At 42.6% G+C, this 20,362-nt stretch overlaps 1 protein-coding gene and 1 pseudogene across 8 annotated transcripts; one reads left to right on the forward strand and one right to left on the reverse strand.

Annotated features, from left to right (window-relative positions):
• Positions 1-618: 618 nt before the first annotated feature.
• Positions 619-18,563, reverse strand: LOC311141003 (RNA-binding protein EWS-like). Of its 7 annotated transcripts, none has more exons than XM_084176275.1 (16): positions 18,518-18,553; positions 14,277-14,313; positions 14,074-14,125; positions 13,750-13,882; positions 12,829-13,024; positions 12,340-12,599; positions 12,027-12,192; positions 9,359-9,396; positions 8,703-8,735; positions 8,340-8,455; positions 6,621-6,750; positions 6,308-6,427; positions 3,027-3,159; positions 2,842-2,927; positions 1,533-1,770; positions 619-1,435 (listed from the first exon to the last, which is right to left on the reverse strand). In XM_084176275.1, exons 1-16 carry the CDS (start codon positions 18,531-18,533, stop codon positions 1,399-1,401), a joined length of 1,791 nt encoding a protein of 596 aa, XP_084032401.1. In that variant the 5' UTR covers positions 18,534-18,553; the 3' UTR covers positions 619-1,398. The 7 variants fall into 7 exon arrangements, with proteins under 7 accessions (XP_084032401.1, XP_084032400.1, XP_084032399.1 ...); XM_084176274.1 differs by having other exon boundaries at positions 12,340-12,602; positions 18,518-18,546; XM_084176273.1 differs by having other exon boundaries at positions 12,340-12,614; positions 18,518-18,546.
• LOC311141099 (rhomboid domain-containing protein 3-like) lies at positions 18,558-20,290 on the forward strand (annotated as a pseudogene). The gene is made up of 5 exons: positions 18,558-18,571; positions 18,736-19,303; positions 19,415-19,540; positions 19,653-19,927; positions 20,124-20,290. The product of its transcript is annotated as a rhomboid domain-containing protein 3-like (transcript).
• The last annotated feature ends 72 nt before the right edge of the window (positions 20,291-20,362 follow it).

Consider the following 20,362-nt stretch of genomic DNA (forward strand, 5'->3'; position numbering starts at 1 on the left):
TTCAAATGAAAACCGAGATTAATAATATTATAGGCTAAATATATACAGTATAGCCTACGTAGACCTAAATATTTGAACTCAATTTAATGTTAATTCAATTGTTTTATTTAGCTATTTGTCTCCTGTCGTCAGAAATGTTTGCCTCGATATAGCCTATTTCATGATGTGTAACATGTGTGCAATGATGTGCCAAATCTTGATTTGACCTCACCCACACAGAGAACATTGGGCTTTAAAAGGAAATTATAAATTTAGACTGGAGCGTTTACATTTCTCTGGATGACAACACTTTACCACAGCACAATAAATGCACCCTGGCTGTGTTGTCAGTGATTACAGGCAGACATAAACATAAAACTGAATTATAAAGAATTGACACAACTGGTATATTTAAACAAAGCTAATCAATTAATTTTAATTGGGAAGAGAAGCATGAGTATCTAAGGGCTCAGGATCACTGTGGACATATGCTGAACAGATGCAAATGTGTATCAGTCACAGGCAGGGGCGGCTGACATATGTGGTTAATAACATCCATTGCTTCTTGATTGGGAGGTTTCTCAAATGATGAAAAGAACATGCAAGGCAATTCTGTAAAGAAGTGAAGCCTGAAAGCAGTTGATCTTCATTCTTACTGGCAAATGTGCAGTTTAGTTGTCAAACTCGTTTCACAAAGCAGTACAGAAAGAGTGTTCATTTACTATATGATTGCAATGCAACATGAAGGTAGCATCACAGACCAAGGTTATATTATTCTTTGTGGCTTAGAGAAGTCCTCTAAATAACAGAGGCTTAGTCATGCTCTGATGACAGCTGCTATATCTTCAACAAAGATGTTGGGCAAACAGATATCATGCCAGCATTCTCTTTGAAAGCTGCATATTACAGTGCCTCTGTTGAAAATTCTGAAAGAGAACACTGCTATAGGTGCAGAGCTGTCAAATACTGTACAATTCCTACTTTTCCCACCATTTGAGAACCAAGATGAAAACAAATGCAAAAAGTCAACCACTCATGATGCCTCATAGCAATGGATCTGAATTTCTTTTAGCATCAAATCAGGGTGGACAATTTATTTTCAAAATTGTTTATCATTACACAGCTGTGGGAAGTAGAAGCAATTACAATTAAAAAATAAGTGTCATGTTTTACAATAAACTGTCCAAAAATCAGTCTGTACATCTAAGAAATACAAAAAATAAATGTGCACAAGTCGAAATAACTGAACCAAGGGTAAACAAAACTATTAAAAAAAAAAAAAAACGTTTAACTACGAGTTCAATGAAACTGCACCAGAGTATTTCAAAAGCAGTTCTATAACCATTAATAAAAACGGAATCATAAATTAATTTTAAAAATCAAATCCTGCACTAAATGGAAAATTCAAATTGCTGTCTTTCAGTAGGGTCGGTCTCTGCGTTCCTGGCGATGGTCCCTATGAGAGAGAAAGAGCAATCATTTAGTGTCCAACAAACATACATAAAGTAAGTAATACATGAGTATGATGAAAGCAGTCCAACATGTTCCTTTACCTCATATCCATCTTGCCTGGGGGCCCCCCCATTCCTCCTCTACCCATTCCTCTTCCTCGGTCCATAGGCGGTCCTCCCCTGCTAGCCCCTCGGAATCCCCCTCGGTCCATTCCACCCCGTCCCCTGAATCCACCACCACCTCCCCATCCTCCACGGAAGCCTCCAGGACCACCAGGCCCGCCACGGTCCATCCCTCTGCCCCCACGCATCCCCATTCCACCCCTGCCTCGCTCACCACCTGAACAAAAATCACACAAGACCCAGTTAAGCTTGCCACCAGACTATCGTAGACATACACACGTTAACAGGAAGGGAAACATGAGATTATTAAACATAAGTAGTATTCCCAGTGCACACAGAGCAAGCCCCTCCAACACCAAAGCTTTCAATTACAGTAAACAGACTGCTGTAACTGAGTTACAGTTCATATAAAGGAAATCAGCCAATTGTAATAAATAAATTGGGCCTAATTTATGGATTTCACATGACTGGGCTGGGGCATAGCCATGGGTTGGCCTGGGAGGATATAGGCCCACCCACTAGGGAGCCCAGCCAATCAGAATGAGTTTTTCCCCAAAAAAGGGATTTATTACAGACAAATCCTCCTCAGCACCCCCTCTCCATCAATCCCACAGGTGAAGAAGCCGGATGTGGAGGTCCTGGGCTGGGGTGGTTATACGTGGTCTGCGATTTTGAGGCCGGTTACACGTACGGCCGAATTCTATGGAACATTCAATTCTCTGGCAACAGCTCTGGTGGACATTCCTGCAGTCAGCATGCCAATTGCAAGCTTCCTCAAAACTTGAGACATCTGTGGCATTGTGTTGTGCAACAAAACTGCACATTTTAAAAGTGGCCTTTTATTGTCCCCAGCACCTGTGTCATGATCATACGGTTTAATCAGCTTCTTGACATGCTACACCTGTCAGATAGATTGATTATCTTAGCAAAGGAGAAATGCTCACTAACAGGTATTAACAAATTTGACAGAAATAAGGTTTTTGTGCGTATGGATCATTTCTGGGATTTTTTAGTTTCAGCTCATGAAACATGGGACCAACACTTTACATGTTGCGTTTATATTTTTGTTCAGAGTAGTACAACCGCTAAGCATGGACCCTGAAGTCAAGGTGATAAACCTGTTTTTGTTTGATTTGGCTGTGTTTACATTGCAAACATTAAGATACATGTGAAACAGGGAAGGTAATTAAGCCCTTGTTGCTCAAATAACACAAATTGTTATAATGGTTCCTGTCTACAGTTGAACCAGGCCCTAACAATAATGCTGCTGTGCCAGTGACAGCTGTACCTGAAGGGGGCCCAAAGCCATCTGGTTTGGGAGCTTTGCACTGGTTACACTCCATCCTCCAGGAAAAGTTCTGGTTGCCACAGCCCCTGAGAAGGACAACCATTCAGTGATATACACAAAAACCACTAACTGTACTGTAACTTAATTTTAAAAAAGTGGAAAGCTCTTTCTTGAGAGGTCCTTACTGGTTGGGGCACTCCCAGTCTCCAGCTCTCTGCTGCATGTTGCCACCTGGGCCACCTGGCCCACCTCTGCCCATACCATGTGGTCCTCCTCGTGGGACAAAACCTCCACGCTCTCCTCCACGGCCCATCATGCCTGATAACACACACCAGGGGTTGTTTCAATATTTCATTATATTTTCATGGCAAATGTGGGGCAACTACAGTTGAAGTCTGAAGTTTACATACACTTAGGTTGGAGTCATTAAAACTCGTTTTTCAACCACTGCACAAATTTCTTGTTAACAAACTATAGTTTTGGCAAGTCGGTTAGGACATCTACTTTGTGCATGACACAAGTAATTTTTCCAACAATTGTTTAGACAGATTATTTCACTTATAATTCACTGTATCACAATTCCAGTGGGTCAGAAGTTTACATACACTAAGTTGACTGTGCCTTTAAACAGCTTAGACAATTCCAGAAAATGATGTCATGGCTTTAGAAGCTTCTGATAGGCTAATTGACATCATTTGAGTCAATTGGAGGTGTACCTGTGGATGTATTTCAAGGCCTACCTTCAAACTCAGTGCCTCTTTGCTTGACATCATGGGAAAATCAAAAGAAATCAACCAAGACCTCATATAACAAATTGTAGACCTCCACAAGTCTGGTTCATCCTTGGGAGCAATTTCCAAACGCCTGAAGGTAGCACGTTCATCTGTACAAACAATAGTACGCAAGTATAAACACCATGGGACCACGCAGCCGTCATACCGCTCAGGAAGGAGACGCGTTCTGTCTCCTAGAGATGAACGTACTTTGGTGCAAAAAGTACAAATCAATCCCAGAACAGCAGCAAAGGACCTTGTGAAGATGCTGGAGGAAGCAGGTACAAAAGTATCTATATCCACAGTAAAATGAGTCCTATATCGACATAACCTGAAAGGCCGCTCAGCAAGGAAGAAGCCACTGCTCCAAAACCGCCATAAAAAAGCCAGACTACGGTTTGCAACTGCACATGGGGACAAAGATCGTACTTGTTGGAGACATTTCCTCTGGTCTGATGAAACAAAAATAGAACTGTTTGGCCATAATGACCATCGTTATGTTCGGAGGAAAAAGGGGGATGGCGTGCCAGCCGAAGAACACCATCCCAACCGTGAAGCACGGGGGTGGCAGCATCATGCTGTGGGGGTGTATGAAAAATGTATGCACTCACTACCTGTAAGTCACTCTGGATAAGAGCGTCTGCTAAATGACTAAAATGTAAATGTAAATGTGCTTTGCTGCAGGAGGGTCTGGTGCACGTCACAAAATAGATGGCATCATGAGGAAGGAAAATTATGTGGATATATTGAAGCAACATCTCAAGACATCAGTCAGGAAGTTAAAGCTTGGTCACAAATGGGTCTTCCTAATGGACAATGACCCCAAGCATACTTCCAAAGTTGTGGCAAAATGGCTTAAGGACAACAAAGTCAAGGTATTGGCGTGGCCATCACAAAGCCCTGACCTCAATCCTATAGAAAATGTGTGGGCAGAACTGAAAAAGCATGTGCGAGCAAGGAGGCCAACAAACCTGACTCAGTTACACCAGCTCTGTCAGGAGGAATGGGCCAAAATTCACCCAACTTATTGTGGGAAGCTTGTGGAAGGCTACCCGAAACGTTTGACCCAAGTTAAACAATTTAAAAGGCAATGCTACCAAATACTAATTGAGTGTATGTAAACTTCTGACCCACTGGGAATGTGATGAAAGAAATAAAAGCTGAAATTGTGAAAAACTGAGTTTAAATGTATTTGGCTAAGGTGTATGTAAACTTCCGACTTCAACTGTATATATACTGAACAAAAATATAAAACGCAACATGTAAAGTGTTGGTCCCATGTTTCATGAGGTGAAATAAAATATCCTAGAAATGTTCCATATGCACAAAAAGTTCTCAAATTTTGTGCACAAATTTGTTTACATCCCTGTTAGTGAGCATTTCTCCTTTGCCAAGACAATCCATCCACCTGACAGGTGTGGCATACCAATAAGCTGATTAAACAGCATGATCATTACACAGGTGCACCTTGCGCTGGGGAAAATAAAAGGCCACTAAAATGTGCAGTTGTGTTACAATACAATGCCACAGATGTCTCAAGTTGAGGAAGCGTGCAATTGGCATGCTGACTGCAGGAATGTCCACCAGAGCTGTTCCCAGTTAATTGAATGTTCATTTCTCTACCATAAGCCGCCTCCAATGTCGTTTTGGAGAATTTGGCAGTACGTCCAACCGGCATCACAACCACACCAGCCCAGGACTTCCACATCTGGCTTCTTCATCTGCGGGATCGTCTGAGACCAGCCACCCGGACAGCTGATGAAACTGAGTTTGCACAACCGAAGAATTTCTGCACAAACTGTCAGAAACAGTCTCAGGGATGCTCATCTGCGTGCTCGTCGTCCTCATCAGGGTCTTGACCTGTCTGCAGTTCGGCGTCGTAACCGAATTCAGTGGGCAAATGTTCACTGGCACGCTGGAGAAGTGTGCTCTTCACAGATGAATCACGGTTTCAACTGTACAGATTTGCTGATGTCAACATTGTGAACACAGTGCCCCATGGTGGCGGTGGGGTTATGGTATGGGCAGGCATAAGCTACGGGCAATGAACACAATTGCATTTTATCGATGGCAATTTGAATGCACAGAGATACCGTGACGAGATCCTGAGGCCCATTGTTGTGCCATTCATCCGCCACCATCACCTCATGTTTCAGCATGATAATGCACGGCCCCATGTCGCAAGCATCTGTACACAATTTCTGGATGTCCCAGTTCTTCCATGGCCTGCATACTCACCAGACATGTCACCCATTGAGCATGTTTGGGACGCTCTGGATCGACGTGTACGACTGTGTGTTCCAGTTCCCACCAATATCCAGCAACTTCGCACAGCCATTGAAGAGGAGTGGGACAACATTCCACAATAAACAGCCTGATCAACTCTATGCGAAGGAGATGTGTTGTGCTGCATGAAGCAAATGGTGGTCACACCAGATCCTGACTGGTTTTCTGATCCATGTTCCTACCTTTAAGGCATCTGTGACCAGCAGCTGCATATCTGTATTCCCAGTTATGTGAAATGCATAGATTAGGGCTTAATTAATTTATTTCAATTGACCAATTTCCTTATATGAACTGTAACTCAGTAAAATCTTTGAAATTGTTACATGTTGCATTTATATTTTTGTTCAGTGCATTTTCAGTTTTGAACCAGTGTCATTCTCACAAACAAACAGTTGACTTAAATATACCTCCAGGTCCTCCACGGCCCATCATGTCACCCCTCATGGGCATGCCCCCTCTCATTCCACCCATCATGGGCTTACGGCGAGCCATGGACACCTTCAGCCTCCTGCCCTGGTACTCTTTCCCTGTGGAGGTCAGGAACAGAACGTAACAGGAATAAAGAGAAATGGAGAGAGAGAAAAAGACATGAGTTAATGGTTATTACTAGTATTCTAAAGTACATTTCAGTGCACATCAACACAAGTCCTGCTATGCATGGTTCAAGAGTAGAACCAGAGAGTAGGCTGATGCAGGTTAAAAAGGGCCAGTGAGACCTACCATCAAATAACTCTACAGCAGCTTTGGCAAAGGCGGGCTCCTCGTAGGACAGTGTGGCGTCTCCCTTGGGCTTCCCTGAATCATTGTCTGTGTAGATGTTGATGGCAGGCTTGCCCAACCTCCGGTTCATCTGAACAATAAAAGAGGAATTAATCACTCAAAAGTCAACCTACCACACCATTGACAGTTATCTGCAGTTGCCATTATTTTTGAGAGCATTCATTAACTGTTCAGTCCTCTAATTAAATGAGAACAAGACAACAAAAACATTGGCCATATAATACACTGATCAAAAATATAAATGCAACATGTAAAGTGTTGGTCCTATGTTTCAGGAGCTGAAATAAAAGATTCCAGAAATGTTCCCTACGCACAAAAAAGCAAATTTCTCTCAAATTTTGTGCACAAATTTGTTTACATCCCTGTTAGTGAGCATTTCTCCTTTGCCAAGATAATTAATCCACCTGACAGGTGTGGCATATCAAGGAGCTGATTAAACAGCATGATCATTACACAGGTGCACCTTGCGCTGTGGACAATAAAAGGCCACTCTAAACTGCGCAGTTGTGTCACAACACAATGCCAGAGATGTCTCAAGTTGAGGGAGCGTGCAATTGGCATGCTGACTGCAGGAATGTCCACCAGAGCTGTTGCCAGATAATTGAATGTTCATTTCTCTACCATAAGCCGCCTCCAACGTCGTTTTAGAGAATTTGGCAGTATGTCCAACCGGCCTCAGAACCGCAGACCACGTGTAACCATGCCAGCCCAGGACCTCCACATCCGGCGGCTTCACCTGCGGGATCGTCTGAGACCAGCCACCCGGACAGCTGATGAAACTGTGGGTTTGCAAAACCGAATAATTTCTGCACAAACTGTCAGAAACCGTCTCAGGGAAGCTCATCTGCGTGCTTGTCGTCCTCACCAGGGTCTTGACCTGACTGCAGTTCGGCATCGTAACCGACTTCAGTGGGCAAATGCTCACCTTCTACGGCCACTGGCACGCTGGAGAAGTATGCTCTTCACAGATGAATCCCGGTTTCAACTGTACCGGGCAGATAGCGTGTGGGCGAGCGGTTTGCTGATCAATGTTGTGAACAGAGTGCCCCATGGTGGCGGTGGGGTTATGGTATGGGCAGGTATAAACTACGGACAACGAACACAATAGCATTTTATCGATGGCAATTTGAATGCACAGAGATACCGTGACGAGAGCCTGAGGCCCATTGTTGTGCCATTCACCCGCCGCCATCGCCTCATGTTTCAGCATGATAATGTACGACAGCGGGTTCCAGTTCCCGCCAATGTCGAGCAACTTCGCACAGCCATTGAAGAGGAGTGGGACAATATTCCACAGGCCACAATCAACAACAGCCTGATCAACCGTATGTGAAGGATATGTGTCGCGCTGCATGAGACAAATGGTGGTCACACCAGATACTGACTGGTTTTCTGATCAATGCCCATCTTTTCTTCAAGGTACAGTATCTGTGACCAACAGATGCATATCTGTATTCCCAGTCATGTGAAATCCATAGATTAGGGCGTAATGAATTTATTTCAATAGATAGATTCTTATATGAACTGTAACTCAGTATAATCTTTGAAATTGTTGCATTAATATTTTTTTCCCAGTGTACATCAGCATGTTTTGGAAGAGACAAATACAACCTAATGCGTGTCTAAATTGAGGTCCTTAGATTGAGAGATTGTACTCACCCTGATGGGTCCAGGGTCTTTGAAGAAGATAGCCATCTCCTCCAGAGTGGCGTTCTCTGTGAGTCCTGTGATGTAGATGGTGCTGTTCTCAGAGTCATCCTGCTCCTCAGGGCGCCCTAAACAGATAGAGAACTACCGTTAAAAAATTGACAGAAAACACTACAGCTACACTTCCACTGCACTGTCCTTATTCATCTCAGATTCATAGCATAAGCCATTAAACTGGACCAAGATCAATGCAATAAAGCCTTGCAGGCAGATGCAAACCTACCAAACCAGTAAGATAAACGTAAAAGGTTAGCAGTTGATCCTCCAATGCATCTGATCTATGATATAAGTGTTGGTCATTTAGTATCTGCTTACCCATGTTACGCACTGCTCCGTTGTTCATGGGTCCTGTTGTCCATCAGGCGAGGGGGAGAGAAAAAAGGCAAAGAAGTCAGTTTGTGCCACTCAAGTCCACTGCTAAACTGCTGAAGAGTATTTGAAGTGATAATACAGACACACTCCTCCAGAACACAGGCGTCAGACATTTTGGAAAATTGAAAATATATTGATCATGATGTAAATAAAAACCTCAGACCCTTTTGTATAAAAATGTGTGCCATAAGAAAAGTTCCTAAGAAACCACATAATAATCTTCCCAAAAAATACCAGGGGTTTGGCGCCATGAAATTGTAAATGCAAAAACCATTTTTCAAAACTGACATTTCTTAGCAGCAGTCATTTGTCATTAACTTGTCATTGTGAAATAAGAGTACCTTGCTTTTCAAGGTTACCTTAGGCAGTGAGTGATATAAACCAGAGTAAAAAGTACCCCTTTCCAAACAGATGTCTCAGACATTTAAACTGGATCCCCCTCTATTTCCATCCATTCTAATAGCCACCTACATATTTGGCTACCCCAAAAAGAATGCTGCGCACACCAATGTAAGGGCTTAGGTAAATGCTCAGCGCGTACATGCTCTAGTAGGTAAAGGTCTAGAGTGGACTAGCCAGTGTAATACTCGTTAACTTACCACCGGGCTTATTGAAGCCACCTCTGTCTCCAGCGACGCTATGGGGGAATAAATGGAGATATGAAGGCGATATCCCTTTTAACAGCCACTTCCATGCATGGAGCCCCATGGCTCGTTTGGGGAGGTTCAAGGAAACATTTCTGACTAGTTCATTTAACAACCCCCAACATGCCTATACAGTCTATGCAATCCAGTTAATGGGAATGAAGGAATTAACAGCAACTATATGGCATCATTCCTTTACTAGAAGGCTTCTTAACGACAGCATTTGATAGCAGATACTGGCTAGTTTGGAGCTAGCTGAGGGGTGTTAAAACCCAATTACCTTTGGGGAAATATGGGTCAGAATCCCAGGAATTTGTTACAAAGGAAAACCTCTAGATGCATTCCATATGTAGTTTAATAATGGCTAGCCTGGAGATACTATACTGACAAGATATAACTTACAGTTAAATATGTGGAAGGCTAGTGTATTATGTCCACTTTACAGTTGGAAGCAAATGGCTATACGAGTTAAAACAAATGATTTAAGTTGTCAAATGCAAAGCATCTGAAATATTACAAAACAAAAACAGGTGATTACAGTCACCTTTGAAATTAAAACCAAAAACACACCATCCATGTACATTCTTTTACAAAAACATGAATTGAAGTTAAACAATTCTAATAAATACAGAATTTAACTTGACCTTGTGACAATGTTCACCAAGGTAAAAGTAATAATACAATTTGTATAGTATAATCATAATTTTAAAAAGTTTCCCAGCACGCATTAGACAGCACCATCCTCATCTCTTGGATTTAAGGCAGAACCCAAATCTCTGTGGTTTAACCCCTTCGGTTGTTTAAGCTGCCGGCTCTGTATTGAGTACAGGTACTTTATAGAATATAGATGGTTTACATGGCTCTCACTGTGTTACCTGTAGCGTAAATGTGACAAAGCATGTTAAAAAGGTGTTCATTTGATTAAACAACATTTGTAATCCAAACCACATTTAAAAAACAAATAAAGGCTGGTTTCCCCAGACACAGATTAAGCTTAGTCCAAAGACTAAAAAGCATTCTGAGCATTTTTTTTAGTCAAGGACTAGGCTTACTCTGGGAAACCGGACCCAAAACATTTTGCCCTAAAAGCTATACTGTATGAAAGTAAAAGCAGGAGTTACATATGACTATAAAAAATAAATAAAAAGACTAGGGTTGCGATATAGCCTACTTTCAACTTTAAAACAGGACAAAATCAATAACATTATCTAATTGAGGGTAAGAAATGTCACAAATGTCCTGTAATTAATAAAATATTGTGCTGTAGACAAAGGGGGAATTATTCACGTTGATCATCCCTTTAGGGCAAATACACAGCCATGTACTGAATAACATTCTAATATAATGTAAGCCTAGGGCAAAACATAATTGAACATATGAGTCTGGTGTGACCTAGTGAACACGTGATCCTTTTTTTGTTTTCTTGTTACAGGGATATTACCTTGAGCTGTCTGTTACTCAATGGAATCAACCTCACCACAAACTCTACAATTAAAATATAGGTGCCATCATAATGCCCAGAAAGCTTTAACAAAACATGAAAGGCTCCAGGTTGCCAGTATAGTACCAACAGCCTATAAGGGGGATAACTTTAGTTCTGCATGGATGTATCCTGTAGAAATGTACTTTATTGGTTTTCCAGGAAAAAACTCCAAACCCCAAATGTGCATTGACCTCAACTTAGTATGCAAATAAATTCCTTGGTATAGGCAATCAATGTGTCTTGCTTATTAAACAAATGTAGGTTATTTTAGAAGATCTGCCCCTGGGGGTCGTGAGGCAAAAAACACCCCCCGAAATATTGTCCAGAAATTAGCTAATTGGACAGAAAGGGGCACACCTCCCAACACCAATGAGAAAAAGCTTGTCTTGTTTTGCAAAGTTTTGTTAGCTTAAAGCTAAGGATTTTGTGGTTTCAAGAGTTAAGTAATCGCTTAATATGAAATAATACTGTTATATATAGTCAACACAAGCCAAATTATGAGGTAATCAGTTAGCAACTAAACTTCCATAGTGCATACTCCCAAATACCTTCTGGGTCAGCTTTTTAAAATGAAAACCAGAGGATGGATTAAATAGGTACCTTTTTATACCATCTTAAAACGTTTTTAACCGCAGAGCAATCATTTAAAAAGGTGCGGTGTGCCCACCAAATCATTGAAACCCACAGCAGTGACCCTGAAGCCTTGTAAATAGATGGACCATAATCAATGCTATAGATTATATACACCTGTAAAGCTGCGGTACAGCAAAAAGGGGTATCCGATTGAAAAGTTTAAAACTCCAGCTTTCTGTTCACGAATGTCAGTCCCAGCTCTTTGATTCATGAAAACATATTCCCTTCTTACCTTTGGCCACTGTATGGCAGGGCTAAGAGTTTGTACTCACTAATGGAGGGTCCCTTCATGATACTTTTTGTAGGCATTAGATATTTGATCCTACACGAAAGTAAACAGTTTGACTGTCCCCACTAATAAAAGAGATATCTATTTTACTTTTGTAGGGTTATAACTTCACCCAATTAATGTTTTAGGGAAACTTTAGACTCAGCCCTGCTCAGCCTGGCCGCAGCACCTGCAAGAGTGGATGGAAGTTAAGTTGAGCAATAAGGAGAGTGACTTACCCCATGCCTCCACGGCCCATGCCCCCACGTCCCCTGCCACCGTGCATCATGCCGCCCCTGTCATAGCCATCCCTGGGGGGCCCACGGCTCTCCCCTGCCCCTGGGAACCTAGCAGGCTCAGAGCCAGAGTAGCCAGAGCTGCCTCTGCCCTCCTGTCCATAGTTATCTACAGAATAACATGAGGATTAGCAGAAATGCCCTTGTGTGAAAAGGAAGGAACATCAACATGACTATGACAATAACTAGCAGGTAGGCATATTGCAATGCTCATGTGTGTGTGTGTTAAAAAAACAGGGGAGACTGCTGCTCTTACTGTAATGGCTTGACTGGTTGTAACCACTTTGAGGTCCACTTTGTTGTCCATACTGGCTGCCTGCAGGCTGCCCGTAGGAGCCTGAGGCCTGAGGGGGGTAGGCCGCGGCAGGGGCCTGTTGCTGCTGAGGTGGGGGCTGCTGCTGCTGGTACCCACTCTGCTGCTGCCCATAGCTTCCCTGCTGGGCCTGGTACCCACTCTGCTGCGCAGCATATGCCCCTGGCTGGGAGTAGCTGCTCTGGCTGTAGCCAGCAGGCTGGCTGCTGGGATTATAACTGAAGTAATTAGGGACAGGCAGGGATTGATCAGGTCATAAAAAGCGCTACAACTATTTCTACACACTAGATGATTCTTATGGGTTGACAGCTGCAACTGGTCTTCCACTGTGTACAAACTAAAATCAACAAACATCAACAAAATAAAGTGTAACATTCACTGTATCACTACCTCCATTACACCCTGGTCCTAATGTGAGACTACTTAGCCTACCTCTGAGGTGCAGTGGAGGCAGGCTGCTGGCTGTAGCCAGCGTAGGCAGACTGGGCTGCATAGCCTGGCTGGGAGCCATAGGAGGGCTGAGAGGCAGCAGGAGCAGCAGCAGGAGCGCTCTCATATCCACTGGCTCCATAGCCCGTGGCAGGCTGGGAGTAGCCATGGGCACTAGGCTGGGCAGCAGGGTACCCAGCTGTGGTCAAACAGGAGACAGTTAAAAAGGCGTAGATTGATCATTCCAGGTACAACCCGGTTAGGATTTTAGTCCAGAACTGCCCAAATGAATGAAGCAATCTGTTCCTTATTTGGATCACACTATAACCCACTCTGGACCGAGGACTTATAAAACTTGACAGTGAGGAGCACTGATGAAGAATATTAATGGCACAGAAGAATACAATTGTGTTATTAGAAGTGTGTTAGAATTAGTGTTAAATATTGTTAGATGAAATGAATACTATTATGAAGGGTCTATTGTCTTGTATTAGTAAGATGTAGTAAATAGGGTCAAATAAATCTATCATGTCCAGGGTTCAACTAGTCTACTCACAATACTAGTCTACTACACATGATGCTAAATATATTACATGGATCTATCCATCAAGCCATTGAAGACTTTGTATAGACTTAGCCTAAGTGGCATGAAATGGATAGAGATGTAAGAAAAGTAATCTGTGTCGAACCTGTTTTATTCCCAGCTGTAACATGATAGCAATAGAGGAGAAAAGGTTCACAGTTCAAAAAAAGGTGACTTGGGTTGAAAATTGTCCTTTAAGGTCCTCAAAACACATTCGCAGTAATATAAATACAGGATTGACATTACATGTGGTCACTGGTTAGAGGCATTTGATGGACAATTCTCATTCCCTTCCCCCAAAACTACTCTTGGCCAATCATTTTGGTCCATTTGAAACTGACCTGGTGCTGGTTGCCCATAGGAGGAACCATACTGCTGCGCATAGCCGCCAGCAGAGGGTGCTGCCTGAGAGTATCCGGTCTCAGCTGCAGCAGGCTGGGCGTAGGACCCATATCCTTGCTGGCTATAACCCTGCTGAAATACAAAAGATTCTTATATAGACCAATATATAATGACAAGTACCTTGGGCAAGCAGGCAAGTTTTCCTGTGCTTAAGTTCAAGCTGTATGCAAACATGGAATGCGATCAAGGAAGTATTGTGAGTCTCTTACCAGCATTCCAGATTGCGTAATTCATAAATGGCCTTGTCTAAATATAAAACTCACCTGGGCAGATTGTCCATAGCCCTGTGAGGGCTGAGCAGCATAGGAGCCATACCTGCAGGGACACAAGATCAATCATTCAGTATAAATCGTGTTTCTGTAGATCATAATTAATTGTACCAACTTACACAAACACCCATTCCGCTGCATTAATTAGAATACTCTTATCTTAGTAGCGCACACAACCTGTATGTAGAAAGACTTACCCCTGCTGGGCACTGGCCTGGCTGTAGGAACTGTAATCTGTTAAAGAAAATGACAAAATAAATGACTAGTCTAACATTCAACAACAACAGTCCTAGTAGCTAGTACAGTATCAAATTCAGCTTTGGACTTGTTAGAAAAACTACTCATGTTCACTGGGCAATAATCTTGTGTAAACCTTTGGCAGTGCCAACCAGGCCAGGGCACACAATGGAAAGTCTTTCAAGTTCAACAGTCCTTGAAAAGAGACAAAGCATTCCTGCTATTCACTCTAGCAAGAACTGACTAGAGACCGTTGTTATGTTGTGGGGGCCATCCCGCCTTTGCTTGCATAACTAACGTTGTGGTAGTTGGCTAGCTAGCTACCTTAAAAAAAACTAGCTACACATTTTAATTGGCCCACAAAGACACAAATGTGGCTAGATTAGCAAGGCCGCATGGAAAGGCATACACTAGCACAAAGAGAACCTATTAAATTACTAGAGGGGCTATATCAAACCCTAAAAGTTCCAGAATGGGGCGAAAACAGCACCAGATGACAAAGGTTAAGACAACAGGATTCTAATATCCCATAACTCTTTGCAACAATGGGACCAGCTATGCTAGTTAGCAATGGCGCTGATCCCAGATCTGTATATTTTCGACCTAGACCCATATCTAGGTGGAAGATGGGAATGTTAAGACAACGGTGTCACAATAATGTGGAGGTTCTACTGCTCTGAAACAACCATGGGACCAGCTCAAGCATTGTAGCTAATGCTGCCTAGGCAGAAGGCAAGCGGTCTGAAGCAGATCATAAGATTGGCGAAAAAAATTACATTTTAGGCTAATGCCAGAAAAAGACAACTGCCAGCTAGCTAACGTCTAGGTTGAAGATTATAAGGTTAAGACAACAGGGTTCTAATATGCCATAACCCTTTGCAATTCAAGGGACCAGCGTCGCTAGTTAGCAACGGTGCTAGTAGTTATATATTTATGCACACACAACTCATTTCAATTAACAGGTGTGCCTTCTTAAAAGTTAATTTGTGGAATTTCTTTCCTTCTTAATGCGTTTGAGCCAATCAGTTGTGTTGTGATATACAGAAGATAGCCCTATTTGGTAAAAGACCAAGTCCATATTATGGCAAGAACAGCTCAAATAAGCAAAGAGAAACGACAGTCCATCATTACTTTAAGACATGAAGGTCAGTCAATCCGGAAAATCAAGAACTTTTAACATTTCTTCAAGCGCAGACGCAAAAACCATCAAGCGCTATGATGAAGCTGGCTCTCATGAGGACCGCCACAGGAAAGGAAGACCCAGTGTTACCTCAGCTGCAGAGGATACGTTCATTAGTTACCAGCCTCAGAAATTGCAGCCCAAATAAATGCTTCAGAGTTCAAGTAACAGACACATCTAAACATCAACTGTTCAGAGGAGACTGCATAAATCAGGCATTCATGGTCAAATTTCTGCAAAGAAACCACTACTAAAGGACACCAATAAGATGAAGAGACTTGCTTGGGCCAAGATACACAAGCAATGGACATTAGACTGGTGGAAATCTGTCCTTTGGTCTGATGAGTCCAAAGTGGAGATTTTTGGTTCCAACAACCGTGTCTTTGTGAGACGCCGAGTAGGTGAACGGATGTGTGGTTCCCACCGTGAAGCATGGAGGAGATGGTGCTTTGCTGGTGACACTGTCAGTGATTTATTTAGAATTCAAGGCACACTTGACCAGCATGGCTACCACAGCATTCTGCAGCGATATGCCATCCCATCTGGTTTGCGCTTAGTGGGACTATCATTTGTTTTTCAATCGAAGACAATGACCCAACACACCTCCAGGCTGTGTAAAGGCTATTTGACCAAGAAGGAGAGTGATGAAGTGCTGCATCAGATGACCTGGCCTCCACAATCACCGGACCTCAACCCAATTGAGATAGTATGGGATGAGTTGGACAGCAGAGTGAAGGAAAAGCAGCCAACAAGTGCTCAGCATATGTGGGATCTCCTTCAAGACTGTTGGAAACGCATTCCAGGTGACTACCTCATGAAGCTGGTTGAGAGAATGCCAAGAGTGTGCAAAGCTGTCATCAAGGCAAAGGGTGGCTACTTTGAAGAATCTCAAATATATTTTGATTTGTTTAACACTTTTTCGGTTACTACATGATTCCATATGTGTTATTTCATAGTTTTGATGTCTTCACTATTATTCTACTATGTAGAAAATAGTAAAAATAAAGATAAACCCTTGAATGAGTAGGTGTGTCCAAACTTTTGACTGGTACTTAGATATATTTTTTCTTTACACTCCAGATCACAGCTGAGGGGAGAACGGCTCATAATAATGGCCGGAACAGAGGAAATGGAATGGCATCGGCATCAAACACCTGGAAACCATGTGTTTGATACCATTACACTCATTCCGCTCCAGATACAAACTTATACACACAAACAATGACTACATCTCATCTGCCCAGACCCGCACTCTCACACCCCCATCCTTAGTGCCTGCATTATTGTTTGCCACTTGGCCTTAATTTGTACCAATTTGTTTTTCCTCAGTCACCCATGCTATTTCAATAATAAATCATTAGATTTTTCCATTGTGTCAATGATAGTGGATTGATTGACTTCCAAGTTTTTTTGTACACGTTTTTTTCCAAGATGAATGATGAGAAGAGAATCATCCAGCCCATTGGGTATCTCACTACACCCCTATATGCCATGTCTTGAAATATGCAGACAGGCAGATTAAAAGTTTACATTGTAATACTTCTGACAGCCAACTTTCTAGCTCCGCCCACATTTTCTGGACTTCATAGCATTCCCAGAAAGCAAGGATTATTGAGTCATTATTAGTTTTACATTTAAGACTCAATGGCTCTGCCGTTGTGCTGTAGCATTTCTGAATTTGGTCTCCAGTATGAAAATGGATGCACTCACTAACTGTAAGTCGTCTGCTAAATGACTAAAATGTAAAAACATGTATAAATTCTAAACATTAGTTTATACTGGATTAAGTATAACTTTTTTGTTAACTCATTTTGTTAGTTACGCTCCAACTTTCCCTCCATGTTGTGCCAACATCAGTTCTTTTTAAGTCTTTGTTCCAGAAGTGTATACATTTTTTCTAAGGGCGTTAGTAGTTATCAATGACGCATGCCAGGAAGTAACAGCAGGAAGTGTACCCTTCAATCTGTGCTGCAATTTGTTATAATAATAATAATATGCCATTTAGCAGACGCTTTTATCCAAAGCGACTTACAGTCATGCGTGCATACATTTTTGTGTATGGGTGGTCCCGGGGATCGAACCCACTACCTTGGCGTAACAAGCGCCGTGCTCTACCAGCTGAGCTACAGAGGACCACGTTGAGTCAACTCAACTGACATTACAAAAAATACGTTCCATTGCATGAGCCACATCAGTTAGCATCATTTGAATTTACATTCTACGTTACCATGGCAATCCAGTCGATAGAACATTCCAACTGACCATGGAAATTATTGCATCACAATACCAGCCGCCATTGCGAGTGTACCCATGAGTTTACCAGTCAAATTTCCAATCCCGTTTTATTCATTCTATTGTCCTATCATCAACTGATTTCAGCCAGTGTATGGCTGTGGAGCGACTGCATTGTTTGAATAGAATGTTGGCAGTTAATTTGAAACATGTATGGCATCATTCATCTAAAACTGGTTAACATATACATTCTTAAAATACATGATTTTACACAATCTTATCACAGCACTGACAAACCATGGTTGACCAACTCCCTGACCAAAATGGCTGACCTTTAGACCATCATAAGTCATGTCGAGTCTAGCATTCAAATTCCTAATTCTATGGACACGACTAACACGGCAGATGCACGTGTGTAGTCAGTTTTGTCCCTCGCTCCGGCATCATGGCTAGCTAGGGCCTACTGCCCTAGATTCTACATTAGCCAACGTTAACTAACGTAGTAAACTAGGTCATTCATCATTCTCCGGCTAGCCGTTTAAACTCAACTCCATGATTTAAATCGAAGAATTTAGTCAGCTAGGCTAACGTTAGCAAACGCAACGCGTTAGCCAGCTACCGGCTACTGTACATATTTAAACGTTCGCATTAGACGTAAATATTAGATTAAAACACATAACTTTGAAGTAACTATGTAGAAAAATATATGTACATTTCTTAACATGGGCAATAGTAGCTAACGGATTCATGCAAAATTACACAATGAAATAGACCGAGAACGAAACCCACCAGGTGCTGACGCCATCTTCGTTTCGTCTGATGTTGCCGCATGCGCGTAAACGAGTAGACGGATGAACTTGTGCCGCGTTCAAAACAACTGGGAACTCGGAAAAAAACGAGCTCCGACCGGGAAAAATCGATTTCAACGGTCATCCAACTCAGAATTCCAACTCGGGAACTTGGGCCTCTTTCTAGAGCTCCGACTTTCTGACATGAAGACACTGAAGGCATGATTTGACCTCATATTCTTCGTCGGGTTTCTTCCTAGGAACAACGTTTCTGTTAACTCTGATGTTGCTGATGTGGCATTCCAGCCAGCCTCAGTTTAGGCCCAGGTGGACAGTTCCCAGGGTGCCGAGGTAGTCTAAAAGGAAACAGAATAGTACTTTCCCTCTCTCACACACAGATCTTTAACTCTATGCCTTCAGTCATGAGTAGCTGCCCTCTCTTCTCTAAAATACAGTTCTCCTACTGTTGCTTGGACCCATGCCAAGAGCGACGCTGGGGCACGGTGGCTTTCCTTGCCTTTTCACTCATCTCCATAGCCTGCCTGCCTCAACTGTATGCCATCCTACTCTTCATCAGTGGGAATGAGGCTAGTCGTGTTTGTGGTTCTTCCTCCACCCAACTGGCTCTGTTTACAGCCAAGTGTCATCAGGTGACCCAGAGGAAGCTGCTCAGATGTGTACCTGTTTGGTTCCTGCCCTGGCTGCTCTTACTCCTTAATCTGGTGTTGCTTCCCAGGCAGCACACCTGGACTGCTCCACTTCTGTGCCATACTGATAGGACACAACTGTATCGTTCTCTGCCATAAAATACAACAAATTATTGGGAAAATGTTTTGTCCTCATTGTCTCTGTCATACCTTTTACATTCTGTGATTATATACCTTACCTTTGTTTAAAGATTGTGCATCCTTTATTGGAGTGTTGCAGAAAAAAAAGGATATTGGGATTTTCAACTTCCCCCTGCTTGGGCCTATGTTCCTTACTACTCCAGGCTCAGGCTTCCCACCTAAAGCATCTCACAGAGGTGAGAACAACAGTAGCTTGTTCAAGTCTGACTTACTACTACCTAGCCTTGGAATGGCAGAGTTGGTTGCATGAGTGAGTATTGTCACATTAGACTTTGTTGTTTATTACAGATTTGGGTCGTTCCCACAGGCAGCTCCCTCTAACAGACCCCCCATGGAGGACCTTTCACCCATGAACCCACAGCCTTGGCCAGCGCCTGTTCCTCAATGGCTGCTGAATGGGTCTGCAGCAGTGTCAGATGCCCAGTTATTGGATGAGCAGATGCTGAGGGCGGGGGTATTGGCCTCCTTACAGGATGCCCCTGAGGAACCAGAAGCCAAAGTGGAAGTGCCAAAGTCCTCAGTGTCCTCTCTGAAGTCAGTCAGGTTTACTAGGGCATTTACTAGTAAAGAAGAGCATATTTGTAGTAGCCTTTATGTACTATATTTTATAGAGTAATTTGTCATATAATGCTTAGCTGATTCCACCCAAAAGCAAGCTGTGATCGAACATAACTGAGTCATCAAATAAAATAATTGTATTGAGCAGAAATATTATATATATACATTTTTTAAATTAAATTTTTTCCTCACAGGCTTCAGCTAAAGCTGTGGTGGTGCTGGCTGCCACTAGACAGTTAGATGGCTCCGTCTCCCTGCTCATTGATGACAGAGTTGGGGAGGAGGCTGTGATGACATCCAAAGGGAAGAGCCCCCTGCCACCAAGGAATGCCTTAGGCCTGTCAGATCAGCACATGGTGGCCAACTAGTAGGAGCTTGGAACAGAAGGTATGATTTAGCATCATGATATTGTTATTTGCTTGGGTTTTGCTGAGCTGAAC

This window comes from Coregonus lavaretus (genome assembly GCF_964263955.1).
Source record: "Coregonus lavaretus genome assembly, chromosome: 14".
Taxonomy (NCBI): Eukaryota; Metazoa; Chordata; class Actinopteri; order Salmoniformes; family Salmonidae; genus Coregonus; species Coregonus lavaretus.